The 19,271-nt window shown below is 41.5% G+C and overlaps 2 protein-coding genes across 2 annotated transcripts; both read left to right on the plus strand.

Annotated features, from left to right (window-relative positions):
• The first annotated feature begins 72 nt into the window (after positions 1-72).
• On the plus strand, positions 73-5,914 carry LOC123510885 (zinc finger protein 628-like). Its single transcript, XM_045266336.1, has one exon. The coding sequence runs from the start codon at positions 216-218 to the stop codon at positions 2,502-2,504; it is 2,289 nt and encodes a 762-aa protein (XP_045122271.1). The 5' UTR covers positions 73-215; the 3' UTR covers positions 2,505-5,914.
• A 366-nt stretch (positions 5,915-6,280) lies between these two features.
• On the plus strand, positions 6,281-6,882 carry LOC123510863 (nuclear receptor 2C2-associated protein-like). Its single transcript, XM_045266304.1, has 2 exons — positions 6,281-6,481; positions 6,652-6,882. Exons 1-2 carry the CDS (start codon positions 6,281-6,283, stop codon positions 6,880-6,882), a joined length of 432 nt encoding a protein of 143 aa, XP_045122239.1.
• Positions 6,883-19,271: the final 12,389 nt, after the last annotated feature.

Below are 19,271 nucleotides of genomic sequence, written 5' to 3' on the forward strand. Positions count from 1 at the left end.
CCTGGACTATCCGTGTAACCTTATAGCAAGGAGACGTGCCATGTTTGCGGAAACTAACCTGCATACGCTTACTGACAGTAGACTAACACTTTAGTATATCATAACTATGTAAACTGGTGTTGTGCCATAATTTAATACTTCTAGTCTCCTCTAGTCTGACATCTAGTTACAAGTGTGCCATATGCTGTGAGGGTGTGTAGTGGTATCACCCAGCCATGGGGGAGCTTATCATTCAGTGCACCCACTGTGGGGCCTCATTTGGCTGTGAGAGGGAGTATGACAAGCATCCTTGCTTGGAGGAAGATGTTAAAGTCCCTTTCAGAATTAAACTTGAACCACAAGAAAATGAGGAAGAGAGAGAGCACGAACAGGAGAATCAAGAGCAGGGGACAGCAGAACAGCATCCATCCAGCTCATCAAAGGTGCAGAACACTGAGAACAAAACAGGAAAGACAGTGAGGATAAAGGAAGAACCCTGTGATTCCATGGATGTGCAAGATGAGGATCCTCTCGGCAACATGGGTGCCACTGACGAGCCAGACATGGAGACTGATTTATCATCAGCAATGGAGTTCACTGAGGGCTTCCCTAACACTGAGGCGGCAGCTGAAGAGGCAGGAGCATTAGACACCCCAGTAATGAAGGTGACAGATGCAGTGTCCATTCGTAATGAGTGCGGAGTGTGTGGGAAGCGGTTTTATCGGCGGGAGGATTTCCTCAATCACACCACCAATTCCCACAAGATACCCAGGCCATTTCAATGCAAGGTGTGCAAGAAGCGATTCACCCAGAAGCACTACGTCACCCTGCACATGCGGGTGCACACAGGGGAGCGGCCCTACAAGTGCAAGCTGTGCTCCAATACCTACACCCACAAGACCAGCTACACCATCCACATGAGGATACACAATGGAGATCGCCCTTACATCTGTGGGATATGTGGGAAAAAGTGTTATGATAAGTCCGGCCTAACCAGCCACATGCGCTCCCACACCAAGGAGACGCCATACGAGTGTGAAGTGTGTGGCCGCAGGTTCACGCACTCCAAGAGCCTGCTGGTGCACCGCAGGAACCACACTGGTGAGAAGCCCTACAAGTGCCAGTACTGTGGCAAGTGTTTCCGCCACTGGCACAAGCACAAGATCCACATCCGCCTGCACACTGGGGAGCGGCCGTACAAGTGTGAGGTCTGCGGCAAGGGATTCCCTCGCAATGATGAGGTGAAGCGACACATGAGGAGTCATCAGGGAATCAAGTCATTCAAGTGTTCCATCTGTGGTGTGTACTGTGCCACCCAGGCCAGCATCACCGGCCATATTGATCTCCACCACGCAGACCTCAGGCAGATTCCCCTCAATGCTCCAGAGAAGACTGTTGTAAAGAATAGCACATGTGGAATTCTTGGCACCAAAGCACCACAGCCACGGTCCATCTACAAACCAGTGGTGAGTGCCTCCACTTCCATCCAGTGCTCCATCACCCCAGTCACCACCACACATGCCAGTGTCCTCTCCACCACTGCCACTACTCAAAGTAAAACAACCACCACTAAGGCTTTTGCTAAAAAGAGTGGGAAGCAAACACAGAAATCTGGTGATGCGAAGAAACAAGGTAAAGAAGGTGAGAAAACCAAAGTACTCAGCTACAAAGAATTCATTGAGCTTCAGGAGAAGTTGTTGTTGTGTAAAGGTTTGGCTGTGAAAAATGCTCAAGCAAACTCTGGTGTGGCCAAAGCAAACAAGAGTAACAAAGACAGCACTCAAGGAAAGACCTCACAGCTGGGTGCAGACTCTGCCACTGCCCAGGTAGCAGATGGCATGCAAGGAAAGCAGCAAATAATGTTATTGTCAGCAGGCAATAACCAAAAAGGAGAAGGTCTGAGGCTTGTGCTACCTCAAGGTATGACTACAAACAAGCAAGTCATCTTAACCTCCCCCCAGGCTACAGCTGCACCAACACCCTCGGTCCAGAGCACTGGTGGGAATCAGCAGCTTGTCTTGGGTCAGCCATCTGTCATCCTGCCTCAGGGCCAGCTGATGGCAGGACAACAAATCATACTGCTGTCCAAACCTGGTGTCCAACAAAATTCTGTAATGCTCTCTCAGCCCTTATTGCTGCTGTCTGGGGCTAATAACCAGCGCATGGTACTGTTACCCTCCAAGGGAAGCTCAACCCCCAACACCAGCAATTTCCAGACAATACTCATCCCCTCCTCACTGGGCACAGTAACCACAGCCAACAGCACCGCCAACACTACCACTACTACTGCCATAAAGACTCCCAATGTGGTGGTGAAACAGGAGCCAGGAGAGCCGGCACCACCGCCACTTCCACCTCTCAGAAGTATTGTCCCCAAGGTTGTGATAAAACAGGAGCCGGGAGTAACACCGCCTCCACCACCAGCACAGCCAGCACCTGTCATCAAGCAGGAGCCGCCGGATGACCCTTCATTCAGTACTGATAACTTTTGCAATATAAGGATAAAGCAAGAGCCGCTAGATTAGACTTCCTTCAGCGTCGCTCTCACCATTGTGTACATAACCATGAAAGATGGCCTTTATTTTTTGCGTGCTTTGATTCTTTGCTTTGTCAGGGTAATTCCAGAGTTCATCCAAAATCAAACTAGTCATAATTGTTGATTTCTCACATATATATTTTTGTTTCTCTTGAATTACTCCTTTTGTACTTAATGTCAAGAATAGTGTCATGTAATTTTCCACCGTTCCAGGTGTCAGGAACTTATAGCTCAAGTAGAACATTCACTAATCTCGGTAGTATGGTGAGATTTGCCTACAGACACACACCACTTCTTTTCAACCCAGTCCTCTCCTGGTTATTCAAAGAGAATACATTTTGTACTAGGAATAGGCTGGAGGGCATGAAACAGGGCCAGTGATTTATGAATCTGCCATTATTTTGTCTGACAAGTTGTTTATAAATACTATGGTAGCTTAGCTGTGCATCTTGGATATATATATATAAATATACACACAATAATTTTTATTTATGATGAACTTGTACTTATTTATGGTAATGGATGTACTTACGATTGAGTTCACTAGTCATGTAACATACATGTATGGAGATGTACTTAACTGTATAACTAAGAGATATTTATGGTATGATAAGTGGAATATTTATTATATTAATTTATATGGATCATAAGGGCATTTAAAAATATCATGATTATATATGTTAATTTTGTAAGGATAATCTGGATAAATGGAGTTTATGATTTACGCTAGATGTGACAGAACTGTGGAAACAGGAGTGTGTGTTTTGTCGCCCTGACTCTGTACACTAAACATTCCAGTTAGCAAAGGAAAGACATGTCCATTCAGGGTCGGCAGTTGAGCAACCCCTCACACTCATCCACTGCATTGAGTGTTTTCTTCAGTGTTGAGTCATGGTCTGGCGAAGTTTATTGGGATAGTAAGGAGACTGACAGGAGATCAAAGGACTTGTGAGGGAAGCCAGTAGCACATCACCAGATCAGAGGATGTAGAACTGAAGGAAACAAGTGAACAATGTGGAGATGAGTGTAGCAGGTTACTTAAATTCTTACCTTGTCTGATCTTATAAGCTCCCATATAGTGTTTGTCAAGAGTGCTTGCTGTTCCCCCAAAGACAGCCGAGTCATAGATGTGTTTATGGTATACTTTTGTACCATATCATATTTCTTTGCCTTCATTCACTGTTTTTTGTGTGTGCCAGATATATTTTCATCTTTCATATGTAGACCATTCACTCAAAGCTAAATTAGTCTTGGCTGTTGCAGAGAATGGTACAAATGTTACTGATTTGTGTGTGTGTGTGTGTGTGTGTGTGATCTTCATTTGTAGCAATTTGTTTTCCATATAATTCTCTTCAGATTGATGCATGGTGGAGAAAAATGTTAAATAAGGTTTTAAGTTCATGCAATCCTTTATTGGTGAGAGAAAAAAAATATATTTATGATGTTTTGAGGGAGGAGGCCATTTTGATAAGGAACAATAGAAAAAGATATAAATTATGGGCAAAAATGGAAAAAGGCAATGTTTCAGTGACAATAAAAGGAATGAATATCTCTTAGCAGAACCATCAATCTGTTGAGTGGTTCAGTTGTACAAGAATATCAACATCATTAAGTTGAACTGAGATCTATATGGAGGCCAATATTGGTTTAGCTTGAATTAATTTAATATACATCATTTCATATGTTCTGAATTTGGATATTGTACTTACATTATGTGGCAGCATGCACTGGTGAAATGCTAGTCCTGTATATTTGATGAATTTTGTTTAACGAAATCCTCAATATCTAAAATATACTGTAACTCATGTTTTTGTGGTTGGATTCAATATGTTACTAAAATAGAAATGGACAAACTTTATTCTTAAAATTGCATACATATCTTTCCTTAGATGGTTTGTCTCCAGCCTGGCTAGCTAACCCATCTCTCGTCTGGCAGCTCCTGACCTGACCCATCGGAGATACTTTTGTTCATGTGAAGTTTTAGGAGATTGAGTCATTTGTCTGCATCTTATTCTGACTCTCCTCCTGTTCTTTGAGTTACTGGGTTAAACAGAATTTTACTGTACTGGGCAGCATTATAAAGTTGTAACAGTATGCATGCTGGTGTATGGAAAGATCAACACTGGAGTACCTGTGCACCACCTCTCCCTCAAGGAAGATAAATGAGCCCCCTCCTGTGTGTTCAGAGGTGTGGGGATCAGATTTGTGCAAAATTGTTCTGCAGCTTACGTATTTTTATTGGATTGTCATTATTTATTTATTTATTTACATATTTATATATTCAATTTTATTTATTTGATTTTTTCAGGTATCTTATGGTTATGTGGTGTGAATTATTTGTGACTAGTTTAGTGTGTGTCAAGAAGTGTGTGCAACATATTTTGTTATCTGAAGTTGTTTACTTCCTTATTTAATATGGGTGTGGAATATTTTAAGGTATTTATATTTTGCTTTGAGTTGTGTCATTAAGGTATGTGTCAGAGAGGACATAATCTTATGATGACATTTATTATCATGACAAACTATTGTTTATGAGGAAACTTTTTTGTGGTCAGCTGTTTCTTCTTGTGTTTCTGCTTCTGTTCTAATGGTTTGTGTTGGTATAGTGAAAAAATAAATATTGATGACATTTAAGTATTATTTCATATGTTGAAAGTACAAGTATCATATAATTTTAGAAGTGAGAGAGAGATAAAGTAAGTGTGTGTGTGTGTGTGCGCACACATGCTGATCACAGAACATGCGGTACTCTTGTTGCAATCATGCTTCTGACCACTGGTGCAAGATTTTCAGTGTCTCAGGTTTCTGGGTTGCTTTGTTTAGTTTAGCACCACACGGTTTGTTTTGTAATGATGATGTTCTTTCTGTGTCAAGTTTCACAATGCTATGGTTGTGCTGGTAAAATGTTGGCACTGTTCATCTCCATTCTGTCATTGGCATTCACATTTTCACATTTTCCATCATATTCATTGTAAAATTAACACAGTTTTCCCTGTCATACACTCACACGTTGAACCAAATTGATATAAAAGGAGTGAAGGTTTCTGTTCTTTTATCCATAGTGCACTTTTGTTATATCACTCATTTTGTACTCTTACAGCTATATACATTATTACACACAGTTTTGCATTTCCCACCCATACATACATCTTGGCAGTTAATTTTCACTTTTGTATGTAGGTAGTCAGGAATCATGTCCTATTGAAAGATATAAATGCATATAACATAGTCAACAAGTTTGTTCCCATTAATCTTCCTGATCTGTGCCTCCCCACACTGTACAACCAACCTATACATTCCATAATGGTGTGAAAACTATCTCAAAATTTATTTTATGTACATGTGGTAAAAAATTAACTGTTGTAGATTCAGTTTTTAATGAAATTTCGTGAACTATAATTGTTTTTCAAAATATCCTTTATTCTTGTAGTTACTGTAGATACATGCAGGCAAATCTTGATTTACAAAATTAATACGTTACATTCTCTAGAGATCATAAATGACAATAAAGGAAGAAAATTTATTTGGCAATATGATAAATGTATAAGTCACACTTGTAAATCAAGACTTGCCTGTCTTGTGTTATGAATATTAGTAGATACAATGAGAGGATGAAAGGGCCTTATAATTAGAAAGTATTGAGTCTTTGTGCTTTGTGATCAACATTTTGTTATTAAAGAAATTCTGATCACAGAGAAATAACTACATAATGTATGATCAAGGCCAACTGATTAGCCACTAAATTGCCCTTTCTGGCCTCTAAAGATGAGCGACATATCCCTAGTTGGAGAAAGTCAGTGTCGGGTGAGCTCGGTGCTGGGCAGGAACACCCGAGAGTTGGGCAAGCAGCACCTCTTTGATGGCTCCGCTGAGACCTGCTGGAACAGTGACCAGGGTGTGCCGCAGTGGGTGGCCCTCAGGTGGCCCAGCCCAGTGCAGGTCACAACTATCATTGCTCAGTTCCAGGTGAGTGCTTGTAGCTTGTTGTAGGAAGTGCTGGTGTCCCTAACCTGTGTTATAGCAAAGAACAACATAGAGTCTTGGTTTTCGTCTTGCAGGTCATAGGTGATGGTTATGCCTTGTGCTTTTTAACTTTGTCATATGTTCCCTCTTACTTACTACTTGTTCACCCTTAGGGAGGCTTCTGTGGTGCAGCCAACACAGTAGTGGAGGTATCACAGGGAGAAGGCAGCAGTGAGTGGCACACGGCACATTCCTGGCCCCTGGAAGACATTGGCACACCTCAGACTCTCCACCTGCCTGAGCCGCTCACCACCACATCTCTCCGCCTCACCTTCCCCTCGTCCACAGACTTTTTTGGCAGAATAATTATGTATAAACTAGATGTTCTTGGAAAGAAACTATGATTCATCTTGATTTTTATGTGATACCTTGCTTAGTTAAATATGATAACCATAATGGGTATTAACTTGTAGCACTTCCAGTGACCATTATCATCATGAGAGGCTCCATACTCACTGTAGTGATGGCTCACTAGGATGCATGGATTATAACATTCCTCGTCCTCAGATAATCCTTTATAGTATTACTGGAACACTAATACACCTAGATTCCATCTTGTTGCCCAGTTTGACTATCTTACCTTATTTCATTCATTACTAAAACAATGTGCAATAATCCAAACTCAATGAGGGGAAGTAATTATTTAAGTCTGGCAGGGAGTCAAGAGTGAAAATGGTCAGTCCTGGCAGATCTCACTTTCAAGCTTGAAGTTCTCACAATTGTGGGACTTTTCAGCACTACATGACCATGACAAGGACTTGGTTGTGGCAGTGGTCAGGTGGGGGAGGTGGTGAAGTTGGAGGGATTAGCATGGGTGACTGAACACTGGCCCTGCTGTAGTGAAGGTGTGTGAGAAAAGAGGTCTGTTCCTTTGCTCAGTCAGTGCTCTGTTCATCTATGTGTGCACTCATGAGTTATGTGAGCGATTGCATTTATGTGTATCAGATCAGTACCTCATGTTACCCGAATGGTGACATGACAGGTTGATACAAGATGAGAGAAGTGTATATAGAGATGTAGTTGTGACATGACAGGATGGTACAAGATGAGGAAAGTGTATATAGAGATGTACACATTTTATCTCAGCATGGTCACTGTTTTAACACATATTCCGTTCTGTAAACGACAGAAAACAGAACTTTAAATATATATCTTACACTGAGTTCAGCAAGAAACCAAAAGGGTAAGATATACAAAATAAATGACACTGGTCCACAGATCTGTATTAAGTATGTATGTGGTATTGATGGGGCACAACAAATACTCTGGTTATTTAAGGAGTATAATTGTACCATCTTTTTAAAGAGCATCCTTCATTATATAGTATCCAGGCCATCCTCTACCACCTGACACCACCTGGCTAACACACACCTATCATTAGCTGGCTTGCTGTAATTGGATGTGCTAGTAAAATGTTATATGCCAAAGAATAAATACCAACAATAAAGATGATAGCAATAGTAATAACATAAGTAGTAATATTGATAAGAGAAATAACAGCCAGCACCAGCACACTACAATCTTTCCTCAACAGCGGTATTGAAACTGAAAGAGTAATCAACTATTTAAACCAGTGGAAATTGTACACTATATTTGTTGCATCATGGAACTCACACTCTCTCATATAGTGTATTTGTTGCATCATGGAACACACACACACACACACTCTCTCTCTCTCTCTCTCTCTCTCTCTCTCTCTCTCTCTCTCTCTCTCTCTCTCTCTCTCTCTCTCTCTCTCTCTCTCTCTCTCTCTCTCTCTCTCTCTCTCTCTCTCTCTGCCATATTTCCAAGCTGCTGGCCAAATGGAGGCACAAGCCACTCTCTTCCAAGGAGGTGAGGCTCGGAGGGGCGGGCAGCAGGTAATTTTCCCTCGTTCCCCCTCTTTGAAGAATACAGGAACTCTTAAAGGGTAAAAGGGCTCTGGGGATCCGGCCGCCCAAAGAATCTCATTATGCCTCTTTTATAGTCTGTTTTTTTATTGTATTTTTCCATCAGGAGTGTTTTAAAGTAGGAAACCTTAAAGGGGAAACCTGCAGAGTTTATTTATTTTACCAATGGTAGGAGATATGCTTGTAGGAAAAGGATGGTTATTTTATTTTGTTTATTTATTGTTTTGTTTATAGTATCAAAACTTAATGTGAAAGAATTTGTTTTTAGTTACTATTGCCCTCAACCTACTTTTCCTTCTCTTTCTTTTCTTTTATCTTCCTGTCTTCATACACTTCTTCCTTTCCTCTCCTTTCCTTCACTTCCTTCTTTTCCTCCTTTTACTGTTTATTATGGGGCATGGTTGTTACTAGAATTTGTTTGAGATTGCACTGAAATTCATTTATTAGTGGACAGAATCTTTATGAACTCGCTGAGAACTATGAGATGGTAGGGCAGAAAAGATATAAAAGGCTGAGTGTGTGTGTGTGAAGACTGTAAGAGAAAGAACTGAAATGATATGGAAAAGGAGGAAGGAAATGAGGGAGATGATGAAGTAAAGGGAAGAAGAGAAGTGTGTGTATTTGAAGACTATAAGAGAAAGAACTGAAATTATGCGGAAAGGAGAATGCAAAGGAGGAAGGAATGAAATGAGGGAGATGATGGAGTAAAGGTAAGAAGAGATGTGTGTGTGAAGACTATAAGAGAAAGAACTGAAATACAGAAAGGAGAATGCAAAGGAGGAAGGAAGGAAATGAGAGTGATGATGGAATAAAGGGAAGAAGGGAAGTCTCTGTGTGTGTGTGTGTGTGTGTGTGTGTGTGTGTGCGCGCGCGCTCCAGGCGAGAATCAATAGTGTCATGCGTGAAGGTATGAGAAAATATAGGTAGAAAAAGAACAGACAAGCTTGTGATGAATGTCCCACAGGAGGATGAGGAGGAGGGGAAATAGATGCTACATACATAACTCTTCCTTGAGGTAACTGGGAGATAGATAGATAGGTAAACATCACGGCAAGAGGTCTTCCTTTAGAGAGTGGTCATTTTAAACGAGAATACATAATACACCCCTGTTATGGCTTTATTTTCTCTTAATCTTTTAAAAATTGATTCTCTCTCTCTCTCTCTCTCTCTCTCTCTCTCTCTCTCTCTCTCAGCCCAGACGTTGCAGAGACGCATGGCAAACTTAGAGTCATCTTTTTCCTCGAAGTTGTAAAAGTTAATTTGTCTTGGAGGGAGCGTGGAGAGCGGCTGGCCTCGACACCCACCCTGCCCTTGCCTTTTCTGTCCTACTCCCAAATCCCAGCCTTCGCCGCCCACCCACCTAGACCCGCCCACGCCACCTCCTCACTCAGCCAGCCTCTCAAGTGCTGTGCTGATAGAAAGTGAGGAGGAGGCCGTGGATTGCTCCAAATGGAGAGTTTTGTTGAGTATGTGTCGTTTGCATCATATTTTGAAACTTCCTATCTTTACTAAGGGCCCAGTTCAAGTTACGCTGGTTTTTAAGTATATTTTTCTTGATGACTAGTGACGAGATGGTAAGATGTTATTGATAGTAGAAACACTCATGAGAACTCAGACTACAGTATCATCTCTGTGGGCTTCGAAAATAGTCGTGGTGACAGAGCTGTCTCAGAATACGAGTTTGCCAATTGAGTTACCGCTGTTCTGTGCGTCCATTTTTTTTCCTTCCATTTTCTTTTATTTTCTCGTGATCTTTCTTCCTCCCCCCTCCTCCCTATTCAACCTTTCATATTTCTTCATTTCTTCTTTGCTTACTTTTTTCCTTTTTTTCCCTGTTCACGTGTCATGCTTCTTCCTTATTTCCTTCAAATTTCTTTTTCTTCTCTTCTCTCGACCTTTCCTCCTTCCCTCCCCTCCCTATACTTACCCTTCATATTTTTCTTCTTTACTTACATTTTTCTCTTCTTCCCGCTCAGTTTCCATACTTTTCCTTCCGCCCTTCCTTGCCTTCTTTCCTTCTATTCTCCCCTCCTATCTATACCTTTCTTTCATATACCTATTTTTTCTTCCTTCATTGCTTACTTCTATTTTATTTGTTTTCCTTCAATCCTCCTTCTCCACTTTCCATACTTTTCTTTCTCTCATCCTTCCTTGCCTTCTATTCTTCTTCCCTCCTTATACTTACCTTCCATATTTCTTTTTCTTTGCTCACTTCTGTTTTCCTTTAATCCTTCCTCCTCTTCACTTTCCATACTTCTTCCTCCCATACTTCTCCCTCCCTGGATCCCTCCCGTCAAGATGAAATGGTATATAGGTAAGTGCACTGGTTAGTATTCCTGGATATTGCCTTGCCGGTCCAATTTAGTGAGGGGCGAGTCTCAGGTAGGAGGGAAGACAGATGACACCCAACTATCTCACCTGTCCGTTCAACCTTCGACTTGCGAGACACCTGGGCGTAGATACCTGGGAGGGAAATTTACCTGGGCAATGTCGTGATTTCTGGAATTGGTGGATTAATGGATATGTGTGTGTGCTTTGAATTGATTAGTAGTAAGTGATGATGATGATGATGATAGTATTGTCAATTTTGATGTTTGTTCTTTCTTCTTTTCCTTTTTTTTTCTTTTCCTTTTCAGACTTCATTTTTTTTCTTTCAGCGTTTACATTGTTCTTTCTGTTCCTTTATTTCAAATTCTTTCATTCTGCACCTTCATTCTTGCTGTATTGCCTTGTTTTCTTTTTTCTGTTCGTTATTTCTTTCTTCTTGCCTTCTCTATCCTTCCTTTACCTCTTCCAGTATTCTTTTTTACACTTAGATTTTTCCTTTTTCATTTCTTTTTTTTAATATCGACCTCTTTCTTTCTTCATTTGTCCTGCCTCATCTTCCATCCTATCCTTCTTTATTGCTGTTTATCTTTATTCTTTCTAACTCAATTCAGATTTCAATATTTTTTTTTTTCATGTGTAAATTTTCCTTTTTCTTTAATATCGAGCTCCGTCCTTCATTTCTCCTGTCTCGTCTTGTTTCCTTCCCCTTCCTTTTGTTGTGTTTCCTCTTCCCCTTCCCCTTCGCTGTGTCTGGTAACCATTGCTTTCCTCCATCCAAGCCTGGCTCTTCCGTCCCTCCTTCCGCGTCCCTCCAATTACTACTGCCACCTTCATGTCCACTATTTGTATGAAAAAGTGTCTCCTCAGCTGAAAGAAAGTACAATACCAAGGCAACAGCTGTCCTAACCCCCCACCCTCTCTCTCTTTCTCTCTCTCTGGACATGAAACTACCATTGTCCCCCAGTTTTCCCCTCTACCTCTCTTCCGGTCTCTCACTCCCTTACTGGCAGCTCTTACACACACACACACACACACACACACACACACACACACACACTATTATGTTGTGTTGAAACCTTGCTCGTTTATTTATTTATTCTCCTCCCTAAACTTGTATAGAACTGGGAGGCTAAGGTCCTTATCGCCTACTGCAGAAGGAGGAGGAGGAAAAGGAGGAGTGAAAGGACAAGTAGGAGGAAGTGTGAGGAGGGGATTGAAGAAAGGGTAAGAGGAGTGAAAGGAAGAGAGAGAAGGAGAGAGAGAGAGAGAGAGAGAGAGAGAGAGAGAGAGAGAGAGAGAGAGAGAGAGAGAGAGAGAGAGAGAGAGAGAGAGAGAGAGAGAGAGAGAGACTGTTTGAAGGGAAGGAGGTGAAGGAAGAGGAAGAGGAGGCGAGGGAAGGCTCGAAAGGCATGAATAACGACTGGGAAGGGAAACAGAGATGGAGAGGAGAGACTTGGAGTGAAGGGAGAAGAGACAAGGAATAAATAAAGACGAGGAAAGGAGAGACAAGAAAACTAGTGTTGAAAGGAGAGGGAAGGGAGAAAGGAAGGACAGCCAGAGAGAGAGAGAGAGAGAGAGAGAGAGAGAGAGAGAGAGAGAGAGAGAGAGAGAGAGTCATGTTTTACGAGCGGCGAAGCAATAAGGAGAATTGGTGCAACTTCGTGTCTGGATGATCGAACGGCCAGAGAAGGTCTTGTTTCGAGTCTGGTGAAGGCGCATAGCAATTGAGCTCGAGTGGGGGAGAGAGGAGAGGGGAGGATGAGAGTTGGGGGGAGGCAACCATGACACTGCGAGAGGATGGGAGACAGGAGGGACGGGAGAAAAGGGAGGAATGAGGGGATATGGATAAAAAGAAGGGAAAGGAAGGGAAGGGAAGGGAAGGAGATGGGAGTGTCTATCTATAAGTGAGGAAGGGGCGATGGGAAACAGCGATTGGGGATGTGGAAAAAATGTAAAAAGTGTGAAAAATATTTGTGACAAGGACTGCAGCGGGTATCATTTCTAGAGAGAGAGAGAGAGAGAGAGAGAGAGAGGACAGCCCAGTTTCTCAGCCACACACTGCTCTCTAGAGACTCATTTGTTATCTCAGAATTGGAGAGTGCACGGTTATCACAAGGCGACAAGTACGTACTCCACTTCAGGGCGTCCACACAAGCCTCCACCGCCCCGCCCTCTCCATCCCATCACCAGGAGCCCTCGCGGTGGTGGTGGAGGTGGAAGTGAGGCGGCTGGGAGGTTGGGGTGGAGCGCTGTAGTGGTAGCTGTAGGAATAATTGGTAGTGGTGGTCGTGGTAGAGCGGTAAAGTTGATTGTGTGTGCGTCAGAGAGAGAGAGAGAGAGAGAGAGAGAGAGAGAGAGAGAGAGAGAGAGAGAGAGAACAAAGAACTAGATAGCATATACAAAAGGGGAAAGAGGAGGACGAGGAAGAAGAAGAGGAAGAGGAGGAGGAGAAAGACGACAATAACGACTACTGTTGCTACTACTAGGCTCAATTCCCTGAAGGAGCGACACGAGACGACCTCCCCCTTCTATGGTGGTACAGTGGAACCATGCGTGCTTTGGGGTCCGAGGGGTCTCCAAGCGCACGGGTTCGTATCCTGTCCACGGTCCTAGTGTAGGTTGGGCTTCCTCACTCGGGGCAACGGTTTCCTAGCGGGTGGGCTTTGAGGTAGGAGGTACCCTAAAAAGTATCCCCTTTAGCCCAGAAATTCCCGTGAAAAGCCCACATGGTATAAATAAAACAAGAAAAAAAAATGTTACTCCTCTCTTCCCTGTCAGCTCCATAGAAGCATTGTTATGAAGGCTGACGTGTGGCGGGAGGAGTGTGGGGTCCATTAGCTACGTGGCTCCCTTTGTTACTGCGAGATTTATAAGTAATGGACCCTTTGTTTACTATAAGCTGGTTCTTTTTCCTGGTAGTGATGGTGCCTCTGTCTCTGGTGGTAGTGGTGGTGGTGGTGCTTCATCATCATCATCTTCTTTTTCTTCTTCTTCTTCTTCTTCTTGTTTTCTTCTTCTTCTTCTTTTATTTTTTTTTTCTTCTTCTGAAACTCTAACAATTTGCTTTTGTATTTCCTCCTTCCTGTGTCTTATCCTTTATCAAATATTTCTGGTATTTCTGCTTCACAGCCTGTAAGAGAGAGAGAGAGAGAGAGAGAGAGAGAGAGAGAGAGAGAGAGAGAGAGAGATTTATAATGACAAATCCAATTAAAATCTTGCACTAACAACGGATCGCGGGGAACACTTGTACACAGTGGTCCGTAAAATCCATTCATAACAACATAACAAGGCTGAATAGATCACAGGACAAAGGAAGCAGTGCATGGAAACAGCAAATACCAGAATGCACAGCGCTACATTACTACAAAGCACTTATGTAGATCATCTCCCGCAATAAAATTAAGAGGAAGAGGAAGAAATAATAAGTATCAAAGGATGTTTTTTCTATGTGTGTGTTTGGCAGAAAGAGACAAAGGGGGAGAGAAAGAGAGAGAGAGTACTGTCTGTTCCAAGCTACAAACAAAAAGAGAGAAAGAAAAAAGGAGAGATTTCCAGATGAGCAACATGCCAGTAACCTTGTTGTCCCTGCGGCCCTAAAACCTTAAGCCAATTTAATTCCCGAGGTGTCCACAGCTGTCCGAAGCGGGAAGGGAACATACTGACCTGACCGCTAAGCTACACACTACGTACATTTTGCTGCTATAATCCCATCACATCGCCTCCCACTGTAATGTTTAACGAGGTTTTGTGTTGTCCTTATTTGTGTGAGAGAGAGAGAGAGAGAGAGAGAGAGAGAGAGAGAGAGAGAGAGAGAGAGTGAGTGAAATATGCATGTGAAGTGTCAAGAGTACAAGAACAACGAGTTAGACAAATCATATTAAAAAAAGCGAAAAAAAACAGCAGAACAAAAGGAAAAATGCAAAATACCGAAAATAGAAAGGAAAACAAAAATCACAGTAAAAAAAAGGGAGAGGAATCGTGGAGAGGAAAAAAAAAATAGCGAGGAGGAGGAGGAGGAACATGAAAGACGAGAAAGTGGAGGAAAGGGAAACAAACACAAATATATACGTAAAAAAAAAAAGATAATAATAGAGTCAACATGTTATGATTAATGAGTATACACACATTAGTTCCGGTATTATAAGCGGCTTAGTCCCTCACCACGACTTTTTTTTCAAAGGCCACAGAGATGATTAGCGGGGTTTACAAGAGTGTTTCTCCTGTTGATAATGTAGAAATCTTGCCACTCTGCCTCTAGAACCATAAAAGCACCTTAAAAACGCATGTGAATTGAAATAAACCCTTTTGAAATAGTAGAGGTGAACCATAGTAGTGTTTGAGAATACGAGAGCCGATGATGGAGGGGAGGAAGCGGAGGGAGAAGAGAGCTGGGCTACTCAGTGATTTGCTTTCTACCCTGTTACTCTCTCTTTTCATTATAATGCTTCACAGATATTCATAGCACTGATAAACCATCCATGTTTTCGTGCTCACCATGCTGTAACGTTCTAGAAGTCATATAAGAGCATGGTTAGGTGACGTCATTTCACAACACTGCAGTCGGCAAGCCTTTACTGTCATCCATCTCGCCTCCACTTTTTTTGTGCTGTTTCTCTTGTTAAATTTTCACGAGTATTGTGATCGTTTCAGCAACAAATTCATTGCAAACATTAGAACAGTACAATATTTGTGGCATCTTATCTTGTCTTTAGTTTGTCTTTGTTTTTGTTGAGTACGACAATGTCATCGCTTTTATTCATGTTGTGTTATCCTTGACTTGATTGATGTATGTGTCTTTCTTCCTATCTTTACTGAAGGATTGATGCTGTCGTGTTATCATGATTTATATATAAAGAAATGGCTCGGGGATATACTGAGATAATAAAAAAATATGTATGAAAAAAGATATTATCGTTGGGTGGGTGGTAAGTTGGCAACATCACGCATGCGCTAATCGAATCGTCTCCCAAGTATGAGACGTCAGTGACACGTGATGCGCAGAGCTGCAGAGGCCTCATACCTCAGGCGGTCAGGTAACTATTACTCCTCTTCCCTGTCTTTTTTCCTGTAGAAGACTGATATTCTAGCGTGAATAATTTCCTAGTATTGCTGTTTTAAGAAGGGTCAGATTAAGGGTAACTGATGTGACTTGAAATATATTGAAAAGAAGAATGGGAAGTGAAAGAGTACACTTATTCACTGTCTCGCCATGAGGAGGGTAAGAAGTCAAATGTAGGATAAGGCACTGAAACATTTAAGGACGGAAAAGAAGACAGCAAAGTGGCATATGAAATTATTTAAGGGATAGCAGGTCCAAAGAAGAAGAAGAAGAGGTAGGACTTCCGGATGAGATTATGAAACTAGTGAAGATGTAATGAAGCCAGCGCTCACAGCTCTGGACCTTTGTGCAACAGGGTGGTGACGGCGGTCCTCGTGCGCGGCTGACGACCTTGCCTGTGACGCGTGTTATGTTCCCTGTTAATGGTATACGTCAGATGTGTGTGGGTGGCTTTTGGGAAGGTTCCGACTCAGTGATATTGATCTGATGGTGTCTTTTGTCAATATTAACGAGAAACAGTGGAAGTTCTTTACTGATTTTACGTCATTACAAATTTTCGGAGTTCCTGTCCAGGTTTATGTAATTTGATATGTTTTAACGACACATGTAGGAGTTGTTATTAAGGTGTACGTAATTTTAATGTTTTAACGACAAAGAGTACGAATTTTTATTGAGATTTACGTAGTTTTGATGCTTCAACGACCAAAAAAAAAGGAAATACTGCTCAACCTTACGTCAATTTTATTTCAACGACGTAAAATAGGAACTCTCATTTAGCTTTATGTAATTCGTGAATATTTGAATGAAGAATAGTACTTTTCTTAATTATCATTATTGTTCTTAATGACGACGATATAACCACGTATGTTTTAGTTCGATAAAGGAAATGGATCTGAGAGCATGTGGGCTTAATTAATCATTGAATGTGTGTGTGTCCTGGGAGAGCTCGTGGCGTGTTGACACAAGCTGGATTACCGCACGTGTTCGGGGACGTGACCCAAATATTACACCGCCTGTATCAGCCCCGGCCTTGTATTCGCATGATTTGTTTTTATTGTGTCCCTCTCGCTGGTTGTAAATGTAATGTAATATGTATCGGGTTTGCCTCTCCCTGTTTTTTTTCTTTATTTTTTTTATCTCTCTTTTTTTCATGTTTAGCTCAGTGCTTTGATATGCGCTTCAAAATATATGCTGCTACTATTATTACTGATATTTATGATGATGCTACTACTACTACTACTACTACTACTACTACTACTACTACTACTACTATTACTACCCACCACCACCACCCACCACCACCACCATGCTTATTACAAATTAGATAAATAGATATACGCAACTTTCTAACAGATACCTAACTCATAATTTTTCCTGTTTCTCTTTTACAGTATTGAGAGCGCAAATGTGAAGCAAGAGAGCAGTTGTCTCAGCGGTCAGCCTCTCGCCAGTAAGGTAAATGCATATTCTTGACCTCGTGTTATATTTCAGTTAGTTTCAAGGCGAGTTTGTTGTTACTAGGTTAGTGGAAGTGGGTTGGGGAATTTCTGTGAAGCTGTATCTCGCTTCTGTTATCTGTACTTGTTTTTATCGTTTTTTATTTTACTCATTAATGCGTTGGTTATATTTTTCCCAATCATTTCTAAAAGATGGCATGCATGACTCGATAAAAAGAAGAAGAGGTAAGGTAAAGTTTGTAGTAAAAGAAAGGACAGGGATGAAAGCCACGTAAATGGATGAAATGGCCAGAAAGTTAGTTTGGTTATATTTTTTCCAAATCATTTCTTCAATATGGCATGTATGACCCGTAAAAAAGAAGAGGTAAGGTAAAACTTGTATTAAAAGGTAGATAAAGGGATAAAAGCCACGTAAATGGATGAAAAAAGCCAGAAAGTTGGTTTGGGTATATTTTTTCAATGGTAATTCAGGAAGATAGTGTTTATGGTAATGTCTCCCATGTATGACTAATAAGGAAAAGAAAAATCAAGGTAAAGCTTGTAGTAGAAAGGAAGAAAAAGGGATAAAGACCACGTAAATGGGTGGAAGAGCGAGGAAGTTATAAAAAAAAAGTTACATGTGTGGGAGTTGAGACTTGGTAACACTGTCGCCAATGTGTATCACGTGACCTGTACCAATCAGGGACAAGAGCAGCGCAGCACGTTGTAATTGGTTTAAACGACAAGGTGGCGTGGTTTGAAGTGTCTCTTTTTTACTTTTATATTTATTTTTGTATGCTTTACCTTTTCAAAACAGGGATACATTTTAACCTTGAGATTTGTGTACGATTAGACCATTTTATTGACATTAGGGAGGGTCTATGGAAGTCAGAAGATTAATGGCCACAGTCTTCACTACTCTAATCCCCCACATGTGTTTCTAAAGCTGTTTAAAATCACCAAATGGTAAGCAGAATGGATATGGAACTCAAGGGATTTAAGTCGCTTATCTCACCTTTCGTCTCGCTGGAAAGTGGGAAAATGCCGCTCTGAAGCAAGTGGAAAATTAAATACCTAACTGAGTAGAAGTTAACTTTTGACTGCGCTCTGACACTTCTCTGGTGGATATGAGTGAAGTAAAATTTGAGCATTCCCAGTTCATTTGCATATATGTATTTATAGGCCACTAATGACGGGGCGTAACAAGCGTATGTGATGAATCGATTTAAATGCTAATGTTTTAAATGGCCTTTGCATATTTGTGTCACTTCAGAAGCCCGCAAGACACAGCATAGGTATAGCTTGTCTCAGAGAGAGAGAGAGAGAGAGAGAGAGAGAGAGAGAGAGAGACTTAAGGTGTGTATTTAGAAATGCTTTGCTCTCTCACCACGAATATTTTCCAAGGCCACAGAGATAATTAGCGGGGTTTTCAAGAATGTTTCTCCAGTTAATAATGTAGAAATCATGTCAATCTGCCTCTAGAACCGTAAAAACAACTTTAATAAAACTCGTATAAACTTTAATAAAGCCTTTTGAAATAGTGCAGATGAGAATACGAGCTTAACATGTACGTATAAATAGATAATGAAGTATCAATCGCTGGTCTTCCTCGCACAATTACACGACTGACAAACAGTACAAAATAGAAAACGGAAAATATGAATAATCGAATCACCGGTTGTGAATCTGAACTGAAGCATGTGAAGCAATGAACCTCTCTTCATGACGTGAAGCAAAGGACTGGCAACACTGCGGGGTGGAGAGAGAGAGAGAGAGAGAGAGAGGAGGGAGGGTGACGGGCTTCCTACTCAGCGCCCCGTCTCTCTCCACCGCCACACTGCAGACTGTAATCTGTCCTTCCCTTTGATTAATTTGATAGATTAGGGTGAGGCGCGTGCGATCAAGACGATGAGTAATATAATGACGGTAATCTCGCAATGTCATTTAGACCTGCTGGTAGATGCGTGGCTGTTATGAGCAACGATACTTCCAGGAATTAATTTCAAAGGATTACAGAGGAT

This window comes from Portunus trituberculatus, chromosome 30 (assembly GCF_017591435.1).
Source record: "Portunus trituberculatus isolate SZX2019 chromosome 30, ASM1759143v1, whole genome shotgun sequence".
Classification (NCBI taxonomy): domain Eukaryota; kingdom Metazoa; phylum Arthropoda; class Malacostraca; order Decapoda; family Portunidae; genus Portunus; species Portunus trituberculatus.